Below are 22563 nucleotides of genomic sequence, written 5' to 3'. Positions count from 1 at the left end.
CTTTCCAAATATGTCTGTTTTTTTTACTCATTTTGCTAACTTGTCGATTGGCAACAGCTCTACGCGACTGAGATAATTAGCGTCTTGACATGCGTCAAGAGTCCGTCATAAACAGAGAGAGTCCGTTCACAAGCCTCGGCTAATCATTTAACCAAAGTGGCCCAACGCCCCGGGACCGGTCCGCGGACAGTCTTTCTTGTCGCAAGGCACGCTGACGTGAATTCAACATTCGCTAGCATCGCAAACGTTCATCCCTGAGTGTGATACAGGTTTAAAAATTAAAAAAATGTATTCAGCCCTTTGTATTGATCATCATTTTGAATGTGCATCTAATAAAGTGTCCAGTGGGTGAAATGAACAGCAAAACTAGTAAATGCTTTCATCATTCACTGCGCACATCCTAATTGACACAAACATCCATCCATCCACTGGTCTATAAATACTATTGTGTCTGTGCTGTCTAATTAGCGCGCTCAGCCTCTGTGGTCTGTACAGCGATGCTAATTTCCCTGCACAACGAAACATGACACTATTCAAACGCAGGCTGCTTTATAAGGATATTTACTGTTTTCATTCCCCCACAGTCACATTTGCCACAGGTGCATCGGAAATAATCGAGAGTATCTCACATAAAGCTGAACTATAATGATTCTTTGCAGCGTCCCAGTTACAGAATGCAAATGATCTACTTTGCTGCTAGGTCTTGTGGTTTTTTATGACACAGATATGAGACCGTACAGAGTATAGTACTGTCAAAATATACAGAAGACTACATGTGTCTGACAAAACTTTAAAGACTTGCCATGATGAAAAATTAATCAATTTGTTCCTTGGTCACAGAGAAGCTAAACATTGTCATCCGTCCGTCTGTCAATTCATTCATGTTACATCCAGAGTTCAAAGAATCACAGAGGCAAACCGCAACGTTTTCTTACCGTCTGGTTGCCCCAGAAAGCGGCATGATGGCTACAACCGGGTGTGAAATTGCACATCCTCGACACTGAAGGCATATAATGTCCATAAAGTAAGCATAAAATCTGCCCACTGAAGAGAAGAGAAAGCTTCCTCTGCCTCACACGTGGGTCAGGGTGCGCATTGAAATATATATACACACACTCAGGCGCATCATTTCGAATAATCCCTGCTGCAAACGTGGTAATGACTGGCGTGCCGGAAGAGTGCGTAAATTTACACTCGCTCTCACCTCACAGGCGTGTGTGTAATGTGGATTACTGATATGCCTCGGCTGCAAAACAGCTTGAGTGGCATTACTCATTCCTGGCATGTGAGACATGCGCTGCGTGCCAAGAATGGACGCACACAGACACACGCCCTCAGTGTGCACACATACTGTAGTTTGTGCCATTCATTTCTGGGAACAACACCAAGCACCCACGTGTGTTAAAGTAGGGTGAAACAGAAAGGAGGGGCTAGCTGGGAAGATCACACAGAAGCGCCCCCATATTGGGCCAGCGGGAGATAATGCGCTGTGGTGAATTGATTACATTTGTATGCACACTAAACTAGATGTACGAAGAGATGTACGAGAAGTGACCAGAAGCTAAACCAGATGGAGAGCCTGTGAAGAAAACAAATCGAGTATGGTCTCCAGCCTTCTTCATATATTAAGTTGACATCTCACGTGTGCATACCAATGAAGAAAGTTGAGACGTTGAGACTCATTCAATGCCATTGATGGCTATAGACGTCAACAATTAATTTGAACTATTTCTATTAGTTTAACATTTTTTCCACTTATGTTAGCAAGAGTATGAAAACCTAAAAAAAATATTATACATTTAGAACAGATATAAAATTTGTGATTAATCATGAGTTAACTAGTGAAGCCATGCGATTAATTATGAAAAATTTTAATTGCCTGACGCCGCTAATTTTTAATAATCTTTAGTTGTTTTTTTTAAGTAATTTTCATTATTTAAAAAAATGTAATAAATTATCTTTTCTTTTCTTTTTTTGAAAAAAGAAAAGATTATTAAAGATTAGGGGTGTCAAGCGATTACATTTTTTAATCATAATTAATCGCATGACTTCACTATTCAAATTTTATATCAGTTCTAAATGTACACTGAAATAAATTCTAGGTTTTCATGCGCTTGTTAACAAAAATGGGAAAAAAATGTTAAACTAATAGAAATAGTTCAAATGAATTTTTGACGTCTATAGCCGTCAATGGCAGTGAATGAGTTAGGCTGGAAACAGACCCTTTGCTGAGTTTGTGACAGCTAAAGATGAAAATATTAAAGTTGGTTGCGCACTCCGTACTGTAGACAAGTGTTATATACCATTAAAAAATTGAAGAAACATTTGGTGTCGCAGCATGGTATATTTAAGCTTAAAGTAGTATCTCACTGAGCGGCGAAGGCGTGCCAGTCGTCTGTGTTTGTTAAAGGTTGCAAACGGTCACAAAAACATTCACCAGACGTCCGCAAACTGTTTTTCTTATCCCCAAGAAAATGTATATTCTAACTTGGCTACTTCGGAAATTAGGTAATCAGTAAAAAGTAACTAAGGTACCTTTAAACTCAAGTAATCAGTAAAATAACTACGTTACATTTTCAAGGTAACAGTACTAGCAACACTGATAACCAGCTCCGGGGAATTAGCAGATAATTAGCTTAAAAACCAAAATAAACAAAGTTCAGGTACTAAAAACACAACAAAAGAAATATCAGGCTGACCGCATAGAGCTGGCAGCACCAAAGGAACTACAACTCTCGTTTTTAGATTTTTAAAGGGACATTCAGTGATCCCTAGCGCCATCTGAACATCAAAGAAAAGCATTAGAAGCACGCAGGAGCACGCACACTACGGTGGCCCCGAGAGACCACATTTCGTAAGCCTACCACCAATTTTTATTTTGCGTGACCAAACGAGCATCTCGGGGAGCGACGGCGATTTGGCAGCCGCTGTGAAGCCCGGCGAGCGACGCTGAAAGAGCCGGAATTAGCCGAAGCGGCTAACAAGAGCGGCTAACGGGAGGAGCTAGTAAAAAAAATAAAAAATAAAAATCTAAACATAAAAAGCTTGCGAGAGCAAAGCAGAAAGTGACAAACGAATCACGGGAGTTAGTGATGACCATGTGCACCTGCAGGCCCTAGTTATGGAAGGTAAGCTGCGGTCGAACCATTGGGTCCAACACTTGATGCAAGCACCACCCGGTTTAACTACATTTACATTGACATTAAGATGAGACTACAGCCATGTAATATAATTAGTGGTTACTAGACCTACGACAATATATAAAAAAAAATACATTTATGCGATACAACATATTTTTTTGCATACTATTGACATAAACAGTCGGATTATGAGTTCACCACTAGATGACCCTAGGGATCAAGTTTCAGTTTGTATCAACAAGTATTTGTGCAAGCCAAAAATGTTAAAAGTAGGTACCGTAGGACCTTTGATAGTACAGCAATTAAAGAAGCTCACATTCATTTTTCGGAGCATCACGTTACGAAATGAGGAACAACGTCGTAGTAAACAGCATTTAAGAGAAAGTCGCTGGAGACTCATCAGGGCGGAGACATTACTGAGCAATGCAACTTATAAATGATTTCCATAGTTGTGACCTCACCCTGTCAACAAGAACCATATGCACAGCTTTCTGAAGCAGCTAAAGGACATACACTGAAGCACAAATAAATAAAAAAAAGTCCAAATGAAGACCGTTTGTAGTCATAAAGCCATCAGCACCTCTGAGTAGACTACACAACCCGGTGGCTTAATGCCAAAAGAAAACAGCAATTTCCCGTCCAAACATCTGCAATACATTAGTTCCCACTGACTAGTGTGATGTGATATTTTTGGAGAATCGGAATAACTTCATCCAAGCTTATGGACCTCACAACAGCCAATCAACAAGACATCATATGTACAGTAAAGATGATGTGAATTGTCATCCCAATCATCCGTCCATTTTGTGATCCTGCTCAAGGTCAGATCTTATTACCAGTGAAGTAGAAATGGAATCGCTTTCTTCTCACAATCATGATGCATACATGTAATGTATAAACTTGCTTGTCTATCTGTGTGCCTTTCATTTTGTATAATCTGTGCTAAAACAGCATGACCTCATATCTTCCCAGCTGTGTTCAGTGGTCACCAGATGGGAATCTGATTGGTATCTTTGGCCGGACTCCCTTCTCGCTCTCTCACAAACACGCATACATACGCACACTAAATTTCTCCAGGATCCAGATGTTTTCTGTTCAACAGCAGCTCCAAAATGTTGGCAAAGTGCGACATACTCCTCCCTCACACTTCTTCTAAACCACATGGTAGTTAAACCACCATATCATAAGCAAGAAGGAAGCGATGCATGAATTGTGTCTGTTTGTCAGTGTGTAAGAAAACCATTGTCCCTTCACACAATTTGTCGCTATGCCTAGAAATGGAACTCTACCATGCAAAGTGAAAGCCATAGCAACAGAAATGCTGCCGGCTTCTCTAGGCCCGAACTCATGGAAAAGTGTGCTGCGGTCTGACGAGTCCAGATTACAAATTGTTTTTGGAAAAAGGACTTTCCAGACCGTTATCAGCGCAATGTTGAAAAGCATCTGTGATGGTATGAGGGTGTGTTCGTGGCTACATCATGGGTAACTTGCACATCTGTGAAGGCACCAGCAATGCTGAAAAGGTGCATACAGGTTTTAGAGCAACATATCGTCGCTGCTATGTGGAAAAACACTTATGTCCATTTTTTTTTTTTAACAGTTTTATGTTTTAGGGATGAAATATGCTGCAATCCAAGGAATATCTTTTTCAGGGACGTCCCTGCTTATTTCAGCAAGACAATGCCGAGCCACATTCTGCATGTGTTACTTCAGTGTGGCTTCATCGTAGTACTGGACTGGCCAGACCTGTCTCCTCATTGAAAATGTAAGATTAAAGAAGCTCAAAATACAACAACGGAGACCCTGGACTGCTGAGCAACTGAACTGTACATCAATCAAGAAATCATCAAATTCAAAATGAATATTTGGGGAAAAACAAAATGCAAAGTGAATCAGTTTTAACATTAAATATCTTGTCGTTGTAGTGTATTCCATTGAATGAATACAAAAAATAATAATTACTTTGAAGTCATAGTTACTGTAGGTCAACTTCGAACTATGACAAAAGTAATGAAAATCCTTCGCATTTATCAAATAGAAATAATTTTGGCACCCTAATTGACCCAAAACATGAAAAACGTAATCTGATTTCATATCATACAGTAGGGGTGTTGGACAAAAATCGATTTGGCAATAAATCGCGATATTACAGCGCGCAATTCTCGAATCGATTCGATATGCGGCCGAATCGATTTTTAAATATCCATTTTTTATGGGAATATTCAACAAAATGTCTTACTTAGGGTTAGGATTCACACATTAAGCATGGAAGAATGTTATATTAATGGAACATTAAGCCTTAATAATTTATTTCAGTGCTGTTCAGACATGAAACAGACTGCAATCTGTTTGTTAAATGCAGTGGCTCAGTTAGAAGCCTGAATTTTCAGATAAATAAATACATTTTCATAGAAATCTTACAGTGTACATGTACAAGTTTACTGATTAGTATTTTCTAAGTTTGAGTAAAAAATTATTATTTTTTTAACGTCCTTGACGGCCCTCCGTAGGTTTTTACTAAACGTCATTTAACGTTTTTGGCAGTCAAAGAGTTAAATCGCAATAATCAATTTATAGATTCGTATCGGGATTAATCGGTATTGAATCGAATCGTGACCTATGAATCGTGATATGAATCGAATCGCCAGGTACTAGGAAATTCACACCCCTATCAGACAGTGAAAAAAAGTATGTCTTTCTGTATAGTCTAGTGTACGAAACATCTGCTATTAACTAATATAGAGCATATCAACCGCAGTGTTTTAACTGACTCCAACTGCAAGCACGCCTATACTTTCCCATGAAGGCAACAAACTCAACAACAAACTGAAGCAATAATAAATGCATTCCAGACACTAAACAAGAAACCCACAAAGAATTCCAAAGTAATCAAAAGCATAAACGCTTAACATGTAATTATGAGTAAGCATAACAATAGCCAACAAAGTCAGAAAAGCATCCAAAGAAAAATGTGTATTAATCAGAATCTGACTCCAGTCTGAAAATGAACCTCTGCAGCAAGCAGAGCACGTGACACACAAACAAATACTGTATTTTGTCTATGAATATATATTCAGGGTTAACCTAAAAATATGACAAGCATATTTTGAATGAGATCCTCTAACTTGGATCAAATGTATCAGAGGCAGAGAACAGACCTGCAGCAAAGACAAGCACATCATCCACTCATTCTCACTAAACACGCACTCTCGCACACAAGCACAAGCACACACACACACACACACACCTGACCCAGTTTCTGGGGCCTGCAGACTTCAACTGACACTGAGTAACCCGGATAAGGACACTACAATTCATGCAAAGACTCTGTCAATCTGCACTGTCTATCCATCTCCCTCTGTCTCTCTCGCGCTCTCACACACACATGCACACACGAACACACCTTTGGACAAGAGGTGGAGGACGGATATGACATTTTTAAAAAAGAGAGAGCGCGAGCGATTGTGATGATGTAGAAATAAACAAGGCTACTTGTGTTTAGACTTTAGTCTGACCCAGGACAGGCCTTATTCATTGCTTGTGTATGTGCACGTGTGCAGGCACGTGTATGTGTGCGTGTGCGAGAGTTTCAGGCTACATGCTGCTCATAGTCAGATCAACATACCTTACGGGAAATAACTGTATTGGCAAGACAGACTGAAAGATTTATTACACAAATACCACAAGTGCACATACAGTAGAAGTCTGCCAAAACATTGTCACGCTAAAGAGTGCATCGAATTTTATTTTCAGCTTGATTTTGTAGTTTTTAGAATGAAACCCTCAAACTTGACTAACAATATTGAGACTCAATTGAAGCATGCAGTAAACAAATTAAAATAAAAAGTACTGGAAGGGAAGTGACTCCTAACAGTACTGGTTTACAAGCTTGGGGAGTAACGTAATTCATGTACCGCCGTCACGTAATCAGATTACAATATTTTTTTTTAACTGTATTTCATTACAGTTACAGGAAAAAACATGTAATCAGATTACAGGTACATTTATTTAAAACGGGGATTACTTCGAGGGATTACAATTTCTTCCCGCCCTTCCGCGGGTTGACCAATCCGGGCCCTCAGCCACTTGTGCCTGGCCCCAGGTGTGCCTAGTTACCCAATTAGTGTAGGTGTATTTAGTTCCCGGGTGGTGATCAGTCCGTGTGGGATCATTGCCGCTTGTCACGGTCACCCTCGGAGTCTTGTCTGTCACTTTGATTTTGTATCTTTTCAGTTCCTTGTTTAGTTAGCATTAACCAGTACCCTGGTTAGTGTGTTCTGTAAAATAAAGCACGCCAGTCTCGCCTGCACTCCTGCTGTGGTTCTCCTGCCTCCCTGCATTTTGGGTCCTCCACCTCACACGCCGACAGACACCACGCCGCTCCGTGACCACACCGTGACACCTCCACACGCGGGCAGTTTGAAAAAGCTTCACGGGCGGGAGGAGGAAATGGCAACTGGTATTCACTGGAATTTACTCGCAGCGAAAGTTTGAGCTGAGAGTCCAGCGGCATGCTACGCGCTGTAGCTTCTTGCTAGCTAGCCCGCTAGCCTACAACCATAATGTGAGTTACACCTTCCAAACAAATCTTCCTCCCACCAATTCACTATTTAAACGTCATACACAACATATACACGGCTAAACTTGTGACTGGAATAAAAGTTCATTTTGCAGTTGATGTCACGCATCATCTTCATTGGATCTATCTATCCATCTATCTGTGAGGTGTGGTTGCTTTCAGTGCCAGTTCGAAAACAGCATATGGCCTTCAATCAATACAATCAATCAATCAATCAACTACATGCTTTTTAATTACACAAGGATTTTTGCTTTCTGTAGGCTGCTCGGGTCCCTATCACATTGTATAGAATAAACAATGTGGTGATATTTATTTTTATTTTGTCTTCATGAGCATACTCAATATTGGAGTAATCAAAAAGTAATCCAGTTACATTACTTTAATATTATGGTACTTGGATTACATTACTAAGTACATTTTTTTAGCAGGTAACTTGTAACTGTAACGGATTACATTTTAAAAGTAACCCTCCCAACCCTGCTGGCTTAGTATTAAAATCTTATCAAATAATTCCGCCTGAAGTAGGACAGTGTCCTAAAAACAATACCACAGGACAAAATGCGTTCTGTAATCGTCAGTCTCTGAAAGAGCCAGACAGTTGTGTCACTCTGAACATTTCCAGGTCAATATTATGGCTGCGCAGTCCCACAAATCACTCGGTCACAATCCCCAATTGCTCTCTAGCAACAGCACAATGAGATCAGGAGAGTGTATTACAGTAGGTGTGTGCGCGTGCGTGTGCATGTGAATGTGACGCTGACTGATGGAAAGTGACAACTGAAGCAGAGCCGTGTGCCCAACCATCAGCCTGGCATCCAATCTGACTGCTGCTGCTGTCAAGTCTCCATTTCTCCCTCACGCGTACACACAAGCATAATGTCCTTCCTCACGGTCGTCAATATCATGTTTCACAGGAGCTGTTGGGGGGTTCTAAGGAATTAAAGAAAGCTCACCTAAGTCCATTAGCAGGTGGTCATCTTGCATAACAAGCTTTAAATCTTCCCTTAGTGACTAAAGCTGCAATGCATTTTGGGAATGTGGAGTGCCAACACAAAACAGCCATAACAAACGTGGCTGGACAGTCAAATGGAGTGTTAAAAGTCCAGAGTTAAATGTGTCCAGAGTAGGTGTTATTTCACAGAGTTGATCACCTCGCGTTAGACACTTCTCCAGTTCGAGAGAGACAAATCAGCTCCATTTTCCTCCTCCTCATTTCCTTCTTGCTTATCATTGGGAAACACTGACATTCAAACAAAAGGAGTTTGGGCCCCTGAAGTTATTTTTACTCACAGATGAGGCTGTGGTCAACAGTAACATGTTTGAAATGCTCTCTTCAAAAAAGGTTTTCTCAACTAGTTGGAAGTGAAATGAATGACGAAATCCCACTAACAGATGTACTTTGGATCACATTGAAATTATTTACAAAGAGTAAGAGATGCAGAGTTACGTCTTGTCTACTCCTGCAATGTTAATTTAACTCTGCTTAGTGAGTTAAAAATGTGGAGAGTCTGAAAAAGTCTTAAAAATGAACTCTGCATGAGTCAATTCAGCACTGGACTTTTTGTTGCACCACTCCACTGTATGACATAACAACAGTTGTATTTGTATTTGTAATTTTTATTCTACGATCTCATGACACAAAACTAAATGTAGTAAATAAAGACAATTACAAAGCAAAGCAGTCAATAAAAACAATACAAAAAGGAAATAAAATGACGAGGGGCACTCATTCAAGAGTAAAATGTAAAGAGCTCTGTTATTGATACTGTAACTGATAGGGGTGGGAATCTTTGAATGTCTCACGATTCTATTCGATTCAGATTTTTGGATCTGCGATTCGATTCACAATCGATTTTTGCTTAAGAATGATTTTTGATTCAAAATAATTTGACTGACAATGATTTTTGCTTCAATCTATAGATGTGCAAGGAATTGTAATGATCTACTCCAGTCTGACTCGCTAATGCTAATTAGCGCGCTACTCGCAGCACTTATCACTCAAAAGAACGGCTCCACACTGCAAAAAAACAACTTTTATTGGAATAATTTGATCGTGACTTTTTCCTTCTACTCTCTAATGTGGCTACAACTTAACAGTGTATTAGACCGCGTGGAACCACACTGCCCTTAAGTGGCCAAATTGGGTACAACATGAACAGCGCTCCAAATAAAGGCACACACAGACAAAGGCAAGACAGTATAAAATTAAAAGTATTTAAATAAAATTGATTTTGGGACATTTAAAATCGATTCTGAATCGTACTAAATGAGAATCGCAATTCTTAAGAGAATAATTTTTGGGCACACCCCTAGTAACTGACTGTCTGCAAAAAAAAAAACGGGACTTAAGTGTCATTAAAGTGAGGATCAAAGAAAGATCATCTTTGGTAAATAAATCAACACCAACAAAGCATAGAGTACGCTCTTTAAACTGTAAAGTGTTTGATCTTTTCTACAAATAAGACTTTTCTGAGGGCGAAAAAAGTGTGCTAGTTCAGCAGAAAGGTTTACAGTCTTGTATATGCATAAATAGGCTCCCTTATCACAACTTATGGAGCACTATTACACTTATTATCACCCTTCTCCAGGCTTAACACTCTACTTTGACACTGCCCCTCCTGCCATTGTTTCATTTCCCACCCACTCGAGTAGAGCGTGGAAGTGTTTGAATCGGTGTTCTTTAGTCTACATTAAACTGATGAAAAACACAGTATTGTCATACATATTTGGGAGGTTTTGTGTGCGGTGCACAAAAGAGATATACTAGCATATTAGTGTACACTAGTAACTATCCAAAATCATCTGTATTTGCTCTCGGAGCAGTAGTAAGAACATGCACGAACCAAGCCAGCCCAATGTGTGTTTACATTCACATGTGTCTGCATCCTAGATCATATCTGTGCTATTGTCTATGTTCATGCATGTGCTGTAGAAGTGACGGAAATGGGTGTGGTAGAGAAGCTAATCCAAAAACATTGTTCAGCCAGGCATGAAGGGGAGCAATGGGGTCGATACCCTCCACTATCATATTGTCATTTCCTCTCCTATCAGTGTAGACTACATGCCAGGCTATAATCCCTAGCAAATCTCTGACATACAAAAATTTACAAAAGGCACACAGTATATCAATAAACATAGCCAAAGATTTCAGAAGAAATCACATTCAATATATACAGTAGTTACATAAAAAAGTAGTACGTCTTAGCCAATAAAGAAATTAAACCCTGTTTTCCTGGAGGTGCTCAAACGCACATCATGCGAGGCAAAAAACTGAGAGAAAAATCACTTTCTAGTCTTGCTTCTTTCTCTAAGACGCAACTACTAACAGCTTGTGCAGTCAACCTTTTGCCATCGCAGTTTGCAACACATTTACATTTACTGATGTGTATGAATGACAAACGACAGGTTATTACTTACACCGTTTGTGTTAAGTGCTCATTGTATAAGATAGTTGTTTACTCGTTCGTGATGTCAGATCAATTTCTGCTTGCGTGTTATTCAGGCCAATATGCTAACCTAGCATTTCCCAACCTTTATTGAGTCAAGTTCGAAAAACCTCACAGCACGCCACCTAATAAAAATGTCCAGATAATAAAACAACTGAGCAGGTTTATGCATTCGCCCTTTCTATGGTTAAACTATTGTATTTGCTGTACAGCTAGCTAGCTAGATGGCTAGCTAACATTTCCCCCCAATTTTAGGCAATCAAAATGCTATTTCCTTTTTATCCTTTTATATACAAGATTTGTATTCCAAGTTAAGAAAATGGATGGATGGACCTTCATTTCTTCAAAGCTAAAATAGTCTAAACAATTCATGTTAATTCCTTTAAACTTTGCATTTGGGTTAGTAATTACTATTATTAAGACTCTATTACTTAATATTGCCATATTAAACTGTAATTTTACTGTAACTTCTTTGTAACTGCATTTCAACATGACATTTTATACTTGTACTTATTTATAATTAATACTTAAAGAGGTTTTTTTTGTGGACAAAACAACAGTATTTGTTTTCTTTTGTAAGCATTGTCGGCAATGGATGGGGCACCATATGAAATCTCGCCTCGAGCACCAGATTGGGTAGGTCCATAAAAACAATATACGAGTTTGCTAAGGAAGAACTCACATTGAATACCTCTGAGATGAAGGAGAACAAAGATAGCGAGCGATCCATCTCACTTAACACATCACAATCACAGTAGATGGAGGCTGGCCTGTTACTGCTATATCGCACCCACTAAGCTGCGATCTGTAACATTCAGTCTCAGTGGGTGAGACTGAAAGTCACTTGAAACGTGCTGGGAAAACTGAAATAAATCAAGAAGAGGGCTAACAGTTTAATATGCAAGGATGTTATCGCAGTTATGCAATGTCGTAACAGTCAAGATTATCTCTCGTCTTATTGGCTCAGTGTAGAAAACACACTCACCACTCGCATCATCTTTTTCCACCAATCACACATACTGTAGCTCTCACACTCAGTCATGCTGAAGGTGCCACTGACCTCTAGAATTTTGAAATGCCTACAAGAACATTATTGACTGGCCAACACTGACCACCCACTGTCATTGGTAACATAGTCATGTCCATTCCACAATATATGTATTTTAGTCAGGAAATGAAATAAAAATGAACTGAAGTATGAATTGGGTATCTTCTTGCTGTGTGGCAGAAGTGCTAACCACTCTTCCACAGTAACGCCCATGTCACTTTCACTGGGTCACCAACTGTCATTGTAAAATGCTGTAAGCTATTAGAGGCATCCATGGCCAACTGGTTAAGATCGCCAACCAAGGGGTCATGGTTCAAGTCTTTGAGCGGCAGCAGAATTTGAGCAGGAAAAAGCTGCCAGCTTTGTCAAGTGTGGACAGAGCTAGAGAAGATGAGGCAATGGGTCGTTCACCTCCAATACACCCCCCCCAAACCCTTGAGCAAGACAAATATACCCCCAACTGCTCCCCGAGTTGCTAAAGTGGCACACACTTGAGCAAAGTGCGTGCCACTAACAATTATGAGTTTGTTGTGGTTGCCATGCTGAGAAATTTTATGTACGTACTAGTAAGTTGTGCCCTTTATTTTTGTATTGTAGTTCATTATTTTCCCTTGCAGTGTTGGGAATAACGCTGTTTAAACTAACGGTGTTACCTAACGTTGTTCTTTTTTCATAAATGGAGTAATCTAACTAATGAACCAAACTGACTTTTATTTTGTAGGCACTGCAGCATGTTAGCATTTAGCAAGAGTCACATCTCTAGCCTGGAACTGATTCGGGGTTAGGCAAGACTGAAGTTGGTCAAAATAACATTGTTAGAGGTGTGCCGAAAAACAGTTGCCATGAGGAGCAATTCGCTGACAATTTGGTTCAATCAAGAACTATTACGGGACTTTGCGACTCCACAAGCGCCATGACAGTTAAAGAAAAGTCGTAGAGGCACAACCGTGAAACACGCGCCTAGTGTAATTAACAGTGTAAATAACTGTATTTCTCTTTACAGTCTGTGCTAGAACTGTCCATAAATTACATATATCAGGGTGACATATGTGCCACAAATCACCATATATCCAGTTTTTTTTTTTTTTTTTGCTGTAGTAATTGCCAGTGGTAAAATATATATGATGTTATGGAGTGACACATTTGTGTGACATAAATATTGACAAAAATCAATGAAAACACCCTATATAGCCTGGACATCACTTGAATTCCTTATTTTAAAATATATATATATATATATATATATATATATATATATATATAATGCAATAATAATCTAAATATTAAATATAAAAAAATATATAAAAATGAAAATTATTTGATATAAAACATTTTTATAAAGTAGTGAAAATAATGACTTTGCCTGGTAACAAGTTACTTTTTAATAATTAAGTAATTCAATTACTAACTCAGTTACTTTTTTGAGCAAGTAATGAGCAACTATAACTAATTACTTTTAGTAAGTAATTTTCCCAACACTGTTCCCTGCAGCCTTAGGACATGCAAAGGGAATTTCCTGTCCACCCAAAATACGTCAGATGTTACCTCATAGCTTTGGAAGTTCTGCTTTTTTTTAAGGAAAACATCTGCAGAAGTCTTAACATCTCCCTCACAACCAGAGTATGAACATCAATCTCTAAAGCTTTTATTTTTCTGCGATCGTCTCTTCAGCCGAGTTTTACTGCCAGTTTGCGCAGATTTATACAATGGCCTCTCCTCTCTCTTCATCTTCACTTTTTTTCCCTTTTCAAACCCAACTTTCACACCCCTCCTCTCATCTCTATCCTGTTGAGTCCGCAGCTTGCTTTTCTTCATTTGTCCTCATTTGACTGTTTTATGTTTTTTCTCATTCTGCGCCTTGTTCTTTCTGCATTTCACAAAATACATTAGAGCGGTTCCTCTCTGCTGCCTAGTCAGAGGCAAAGAGGAGAAAAAGAGTCTTGAAACTCTCGGGAATTAAGCAAATCCTCCAGGCTACACGACATGATTGAAAACATACCTTCTGCTGTGTGTGGAAAAGGTATGCATGCCAAATGCCCATACACCTCTATATGGGCATAACCATGCTCCGAAATATAAAAATGCATGCGTGTAACAAAGAAAAAAAATGTGTTATACGTTTGCATGAATATAGCATGTTTAATCTCTTCCATATGGGCATGTGGTTGGTGCATCTGCTAAGGCTATTATCTACTATGAGCCCCGTGGACACAGGCTAGACTAGACCTATTATCAGTTTGGCAGGCTTTGAAAAGTGATGGTTGCCAATAAAACAGCCATCAGGAAAAATAGATCCTTTGCTCTTGACCTCTACAGAGCGCAGAGAAATGGAATGTAGTAGTGATTACTAGCACACCAGTGACCCAGTTTGAAGTCAAAACATACACAGTCGAAAATCAAATCAATTAATGCAGGAAAACGTAAAAGCAGAAAGTCATGACGCCGTGCAGTTCTTGCACACACAAAAAAAAACTACCATAACATTCGTACCCTCTTTGACTCACCTGGATTCGATGGCATCCCCTATCTCACCGCAAGAACTCATCGTGGACCGAGAAGATCGCAGATGTGCCAAGCTGAGGTTTGGAGACGAGCGGCTGTGGCAGCAACAGCAGCGCAAGAGAAAAAGATGAGCGGAGGAGAGAGTGTGTGACGATATCGCCACTCAGACTGAGGAGAAGGGATGAGAGCGAGCGCTGAGCCGGAGAGAACCACACCTCTTCTTAAGAGATTAACTTAGAAAAGGAGCCTTCGCACACGCATACAGACGCATGCAAACGCAATTGGGAGACCCCACCATCCACAAGAGCGTCTGCCGTACAGATGCACGGAAACAAACAAATACAACACAAGCCTGCATGCTCACAGCTGTGCTATAAATAAATGATAAATCAATGTCTGTCCCAAATCCTGGGAGTGGGGAAATACTGGCGAGGCGGGACGGAAAAAAAAAAGAAGAGAGAAATAAGAGGAGGGGGAGTGGTGGTTAAGCGAGTTATGGCGGGTGCTGACACAGTTTTCTGCACTCCATCTGCTCTTGGCGTACTGGTCAAGAGTGCACTAGGGGAGAGGGTGAGATGTGGGACTGGCACTTGAGGAGAACAGCTGGAGGTGGAACTGCACCAGGTCAAAAAGAGGAAGAGCCCGGATTCCCTTATGGGAAGCAGGAGGGCAAGGCACAGTAACGCGGACATGAACAACTCTAACTTGAACCAAGCAAAGCACATTTATGAATTCTGTTCAGTTAGAGAAAGTTTTATTGTATGCAAGTACTAATAATACAATTCATCCACACTTAAATGCCAAAGAGAGAAATTTGATGATGGATAGGCCACTAATAGTACTTATAATCATGGGATTTTTTTTCTTGTAAATGTGATATTTTCAAATATTTTTTAATTGTCAAAACAAACCTTGCCTGTATTATATTATATAAATTATATTATTTAACATCAAACAATCCAAATACAGGAATTTACAATAACTGTAAAATGCCACATCATTTACGGTCCTATTCTCGGTATTTCTGTGATGAACAGGTCTCCCTTTTCCTTTCTGCTGCACTCTTCCAGGAATTAAATGTACAGACACTAGGAAAAGGAGGGTGAGAAAGAGACCAATCTAAAAATAAGCATAGAGGGGAATACAAAGCTGTAGCAGAAGACAAGAAATTTAAACAAACCATGATCATGAGCTCTACCATGTTGAATATATATTTAAAAAAATAATAATTCTTAGACAAACAATAGTGCTTTCAGAGTGGCTGCATTGTTCTCAAACAAAACAAAACCGATGAACTCTTAGATGTGAATAGTCTTCAACGGGAATCCTAGCATTGGGTCGCAACTTTGGGACGTCGATCGTTACAAGCAGCTTCTCACCTGGCTCCTCTCTATGCGGAGGAGCAGCCCCTCGACTCCGAGTCCCTCCTGGATAGGGATGGGTACCTTTCACGTTTGAACCGATACTGTTCCAATTCTCGGTACCGGTACTCAACTGTAACAATTTTCAGTACTTTTGTACACTCCCCCTGATACATTTTCTAGTCCTATATAAACCTGTTATATTTCTGCATACAAATAGTAAGAGTGATGCTAACTGTTCAACAGTTTACCCCACAGTACAAAGTAAAAACAAATGAAGCAATAACCTACGAAACACTAGAATGAGTGTCAAAATATCCAAATCGCTTTCAGCATTTTAAAATATTGTCTGGTGTGTTCTCTCTTACGTTTGGGGAAAATCTGCAACCCGTCAAAATTTGTGACCCCTAGGCAATGTCGTCCATGGTATGCAGTTGAGCGTGTTTGAGAGTTCAACAGCAAAACAGAAGGACGGTACTTAGGTTAATATGGATGTGTGAACTAGGTTTCAACAAAATTTATGAAAGCCTGATTGACTGTCTGACACCAAGAGCAAGACATTGATTATCACGTAATTTATTGATGCAGACACACAGGCTTCGTAACAGTTCATATGATATCACACACACACACACACACACCCCCGCGGTCACTTCTGATGTGTCTCAGCTTTCCACTTAACGGGAATGCTCTTGCCTTTTGCTGTTGATCGCTCAGGCACACTCAAATGCATGCCATGGTTGACATTGCCCACTGTGGTCACAAATTCTGACAGTTTTCTGTAACAATGGCATAAGGTTATGCATTATTGTTTCCTTCCATCTTGTTGCCAATCACTGTTGACGCTATGATGTTTACAAAGTGGGCATCTGTATTCATGTGTTCTGTCATTACAAACGCAGTCATATTAGATATTTGTCACTTGAGATGTACCAGTAAATCAGGGTTCTCCAAGTCCTGTTTGAGAGCCCTAATCCAGCCTGTTTTCCATATTCACTCTTCCAACACACCTGAATCAAATGATCAGCTCATCAGCAAGCGCTGCAGAAGCCTGATAACAAACATGATTGTTCGATTCAGCTATGTTGGAGGAGGGAGACATGGAAAACAGGCTGGATAGGGGCTCTCGAGGACCGGACTTGGAACCTCCTGATGTAAAAAGAGAATCAGCAGGCCTTAAATTTGAACTGCAGTGGAAATTCTGCCTCAGAAAGAGATTCTCCCTATGCTGAAATCCTACACGCCGACTATGGTTACATGCAGTCAATAACCCTTTAAAAAACCCTATTGAACACTTAACATAAAACAATCCAGCAAAACTTTTTTCCATTCCAAATATGCTTGGATGTTTAAAGAGGTTGTAGATAAAAGAGGAGAGATTCTGTCTCCTTTCAAAAGCAGATTAGAGACATCATGTTCAGAGCATGAGTGACATCACACAATGTTTACTTTTTCTTCTGCCTTCTGTACTGTGAATTTTTTTTCTTTTTTTCTAAGCTATTGAATTTAACCAGGGAATTGAATTAAATGCCCATCTCTATTTTTTTAGCAAAAGCAAGTGTTGACAATTTTGACCCAAAAGCCGACAAAGAAAACCAATGTTGTTGATTTGTATTTTTTTACATGCATCGTTGCATCTCTTTATACTGTAATTTTCAGTTTCCCTTTTGTTAAATCTCTTTCCTATTCTTCATAATGTCAAATCCACAAAACCTAGCTGAAACTCAACTATTCACTGCAAGTTATGGTTGGTTGACTTCAGTGCTGTGACTAAGCTGTGGAAGAAAAAACAAAAACATGACGTACATTTCTTGGAATACACCACAGGCATAAAGATGTGCACGGAAAATTTCAGACGCAAAACGAGGTCACTTTTGAGGCGGACATTAAGATGTGATAATGTAAGAAATCTAAATCCTATATCTGCAATCAATTAAAAAAAAAAAAAAAACATGTCCTGACAAAATGCTCACTAATTTCAGTTTCTGGTGTTAAATGTCGTTCCTCTTTCTTCATGCATCTGCCAACACCTTTACTAATCAATGTCCTCTACACGCAGTTACAAAAAAGAAGGATGCTGCCTAACCACCAACTGTGGGATGATGGAGGAGTGTGTGAGTGTGCCCTCAAGTGGCTTCTGGACACAAGCACACAATCGCCCGCCTTGTGTGTTTGTCTACTAGATTACATAGTCAATAGCTTTCCGTTATCAAAGATGTGTGTGTGTGTGTCAGGTCTAAAGGTCTATAGGCAGCATCAGCTGTTCTCAACTCAGCACCTTGCTAATCAACCTGTCATCCGAGCTCATTCACACAACGTTAGACATTGGACGGAATGAGCATGTGAAAAACTTATTGCTGCATGGAAACCACATGCCACAGCAACCAGTGGTATTTTCATGTTAAAGAGATTTCTTTGCACTAATACTAGAATGACTCCAACTACAAATGCCTTGTCTCCTCAGATGAAAGATCTTGCGGGGGAGTTTCTGGAAAGAAAGACAGAAGCAGAGGAGACAAGTCAGCCTCCTGCTGCTCTCAAAGTAAAAATCAGTGGGAAGTAAGTAATCGTCTAATGGAGTCAAGAGGGTGGCTGATGAAGGAGCAGAGTATATTCTGTTGCCTTGTTTAAGATCACCCCTATCGCATGGGAAAAAAATTGCACACGGCTGTAGTGAAAGGCTCTGCCAGTTGTCCTGTCCATGCGGATGCATGTAGTCCATCAAATGTGAAATGAAAAATATGGCATCTTATTTTCTTATTTAGTTTGAATTCCACTCTAAAAGATCTATTGTTACTTGCAGAAAACTCCATGTAGTATACAATTGTACAGTAAAGGCGGATGATGTTGTATGAGCAATCTATTTGACTTGATAAGAAATAAATCATCAAAAAGAAATGCAAACAAATAAGAAGAAAAAAAAGACAATACATTCAGCTTTCTGCTTTCTATTGACCCAAGCAGAGCAGATTTTGACACAGTCATTTGAAGGCTGTATCTCTCCAAATTTAAAAAACGTTAACCATCAAACAACACATTCATGCATTATGCACGTATATGCATGTAAAGCAATTATATACAAGGCCATAAGTCCAAAATCAATAGGCTTTTAGAGCTTTTAACATCCGTCTCATCACTCTGTCCGTCCTTGGCCTAAAAGTGCTTTTCTATACACAAAGCACTGAGAGGAAGGAAACTTTTAGGAGGCGGGCAGCACAGCATTATGAAGAACAGTGAGTCCATATAAAATCGCTAGTTCCTTTTTTGTGATGTAGAATGGCCAACTCCTACACATTATGGATGATGAAAGGGTGACTCAATGCATCTGTTAAATGGATGTCTACACATCCATCTGTGTGTCAGTCTATTTGCCTCAGTGGCAGCTACCATCTGTCTATTTGCCCTCTAATCTGTTCAGAAATGCAGCATGTTGAACCCACGGGAAATCTGTCTTGTCCTTTTCTATCTGCCTCCACAACAAAAAGGCTCCCTAAAGCAACCTGTAGTAACAGAAACACACTACAACAGAAATGAATGGTATCTCTTGGGATGACTTATTATATGTTGGCTTTGATGGAATATCAGTTTAGGAGTCACAGTTGTTGTGCAGAGTGGAAACTGTGACAGGGTGGTCCGGTCCCATTGACAGGCTCTAAAAGCAGTCTGCTCATGCAGAAACAACGGCAAACAAATTTAGTGTGGAAAATCAGGCAGATAAAGCTGCGTTAAATTGAACAAATTACATTTTTAAGACTAACGCTATCAGAACCTTTGACCAGACAAGGTAATTACGTGACATAAGCAGGTTTCAGTGTTCCTGTTGAAAGGTCTTCCTTTCACAACGCTGAGGTTTTATATATACACTCACTGGGTAATGTAAGATTGCGTGGCTCTTTGGTCCATCTCCTGTGGATCTCTAAAAAAATATATATATAAATTATTATTTTTACATACTTATTTTTTAGACACAATATTCTTTAAATGAATTAATGATTTCGATTAAAAAAAAAAAAGAATAATTACATATTCAAAAAATGTCAGTCCAAATTCTTAAGTTAAAAAAGAGACAAAAGGTATATAGTTTTAAAAAAAAATTGCCTAAAAGCATCCAAAACTGGCAAAAAGTGACCATAACATGTTCCAAAAAGGAAGAGGAAAAGCAGAAAGTGACTGCAAAATGTCCATGAAATTTCCAAAAATGTCAGAGAAGTGAATTTTAAAAAAGGCAAAAAAGAAAATGTTCAAAATGTAACCATAAAATGGAAAACAAAACAAAACAAATCCAGAAAATTGCTATAAAATGTCCACAAGATTGCCAAATATGTCAGAATATTGATTGCAAAAAAGGCTGCAAAATGTTTTTTTAAATAGTCATAAATAAAAATGGGAGAGGCAGAAAATTACCATATGTCCATAAAATTGCCAAAAATGTCATAAAAGTCTAAAAAGGTATGAAAATGTACCCCCCAAAAATAAAAAATAAATATTTAAAAAATATCTCCAGGAAATGTTCAAGAAAATTTATTTCTACATATTGGATGTTGCATATGTTTCTGTTATGGTGCAGCTCTAATTAGCTTTTGGGCCCTCAGTACATTAATTCAAACTAACACTAACACACTGTTCACAATCTTCAAATGTTTTGCAGCTCCAGACAGATTTTTTTTTTTATATGGCCTAAAATGGCTATTTTGACAGGAAAGGTTTCTAACCTCTGGTGTAAATGATGCATCACCATCCTGCCCACACACACACGCTCTGCAGTGGTTTGTCATTCTAACTGTATGGTGGAGAACTAAACCGAAATGTGCTGCTTGATGAAAGCAAGTCCTGGGTGGAACACAAGTGTCCACTGTTGTCTCGTATTTGGATGAAAAATGTGCAGTAAGTATTCTATTTTGGAGCTTCCAGTTCTGAGAACTTCTGAGAACAAAACAGAATGCTTTGGGTTATTTGTCATGATGAAGAATAAACACAAGTGAGGTGAAGACCCTCCCGCAGCCTGGGTCATGCAGTACCAGAGAGGAAAACACAGAAGAGAGACAAGGGCAGCAGTGTCCTGGCGTGTTGCTAGAAAACACTTGACACACAACTCACTCATAGTAACTTTTGACAAACACGAAAGATGGGAATGTAAAAAAGGCCTCAAGTCACTTTCAAGGTCCACTCCATTCTTATCATACTTCAAAAGAAGACGTCACAAGCAAAGAGAAACTCCCTCTTTGGTATTGTTTCCTTGCTAAAATGTGGCGAGACAAAAGATAGGGATTCTTTTGCACACTTGTGTGCACGCGCGCGCACGCAGTCACTAGAGATTACAGACACGCATCACAGATGGTCAGCGCGTCTCGTCTTTTCACCGCCACCACCGTTGAGAAGAATGGCCAGCGGTGGGCCCTCCTGCTCCTCCTCGTCCCCCTTTCTCTTTTATCAGCACGTGTGTCCGTCAAATGGGAGCGCGTGTCTGGGACAATGGCCGCCAGACAAAGAGCCCGCCTACCCCCCACCAGGAGGCTGAATAGGGGGGCACGTGGGCCTTGTCATCGACGGAACAATAGCACTGGAAGAGAGAGAGAGAGAGAGAGGGAGGGAGGATGGGAGGGTGCTGCCCACCAGCGTGAGTGATGAAGTAAAGCCTGGTTGGTGGCCTTGAGTATTTAGACTTTTTGACTGCAACTCAAGCTAAATAGTTTGAAAACAGGTCAAAGAAGTGCAAGATTCTGAAAATGACACGTTATTAGAGTTGCCACCCGTGCCACTTATGTTCATGCTTTATGGTTATGTACTCCGGTTATGTATTTCTGGACTAAAGTCTTAGAAAAACTTTCCGCTATCTTGGACTGTAGGATACCTTTATCTCCAAACTTGTGTTTGCTAGGTGACCTAACAACAACTGACTTACCACACAAACAATTTCAATCTACACGTGTAGCTCTTACTATCGCAAAAAAAACAATTCTTGTTAACTGGAAAAATAAACAAACTCTGAATATCGACCAATGGTCTAACCTCCTCATAAATCACATTTTAATGGAAAAAATATCTGCCTCAAATAAAAAACAAATATCAAAATATATAGAAACATGGTCTACGTATATAGAATTTTTTAACCTAATTCTGGTTACTTAATTCTGCCTGTTAGCGAGAGCCACTACATCGTGATAACTTACATTGATGTTTCTGCATTTGGCAATTTATTATTATATTATATTATTAGTATGGGATTTTTTTTAATAGGTTTTAGGTGAACTAGTGAATACACACACATTCGCACACATGCACGCACGCACATACACATACAAAAAATATTTATACATATATTAAAAAAGGAGAGCAATGATGACATGTCTAATCGAATGAACAATACTGAGCTCTCCAGAAAAAAAATAAAAATAAAAATAAAAATAAAAAAATAAAAAGAGTTGCCACCCGTCCAGTTTTTCCCAGAATTGTTCTCCTTTTTTACCAGCTGTTTACCAGGACACAA

The 22563-nt window shown here is 39.4% G+C and overlaps 1 protein-coding gene across 5 annotated transcripts in view; it reads right to left on the bottom strand.

Annotated features, from left to right (window-relative positions):
• Positions 1 to 22563, bottom strand: part of numbl (NUMB like endocytic adaptor protein) — a 58612-nt gene that overhangs the window by 17187 nt on the left and 18862 nt on the right. Inside the window, exon 1 of one of the 5 annotated variants that reach the window (XM_077566563.1) lies at positions 14718 to 15108. The exons of the other annotated variants lie outside the window; for them this stretch is intronic. Coding sequence (XP_077422689.1) covers positions 14718 to 14758 — 41 coding nt within the window. The 5' untranslated portion in view covers positions 14759 to 15108. Of the gene's footprint in view, positions 1 to 14717; positions 15109 to 22563 lie in introns of those variants that run through there. 5 annotated transcript variants of the gene reach the window in all.

The sequence above is a fragment of the Vanacampus margaritifer genome, chromosome 5 (genome assembly GCF_051991255.1).
Source record: "Vanacampus margaritifer isolate UIUO_Vmar chromosome 5, RoL_Vmar_1.0, whole genome shotgun sequence".
NCBI classification, from domain to species: domain Eukaryota; kingdom Metazoa; phylum Chordata; class Actinopteri; order Syngnathiformes; family Syngnathidae; genus Vanacampus; species Vanacampus margaritifer.
This window is presented reverse-complemented; position numbering and strand designations above follow the sequence as displayed.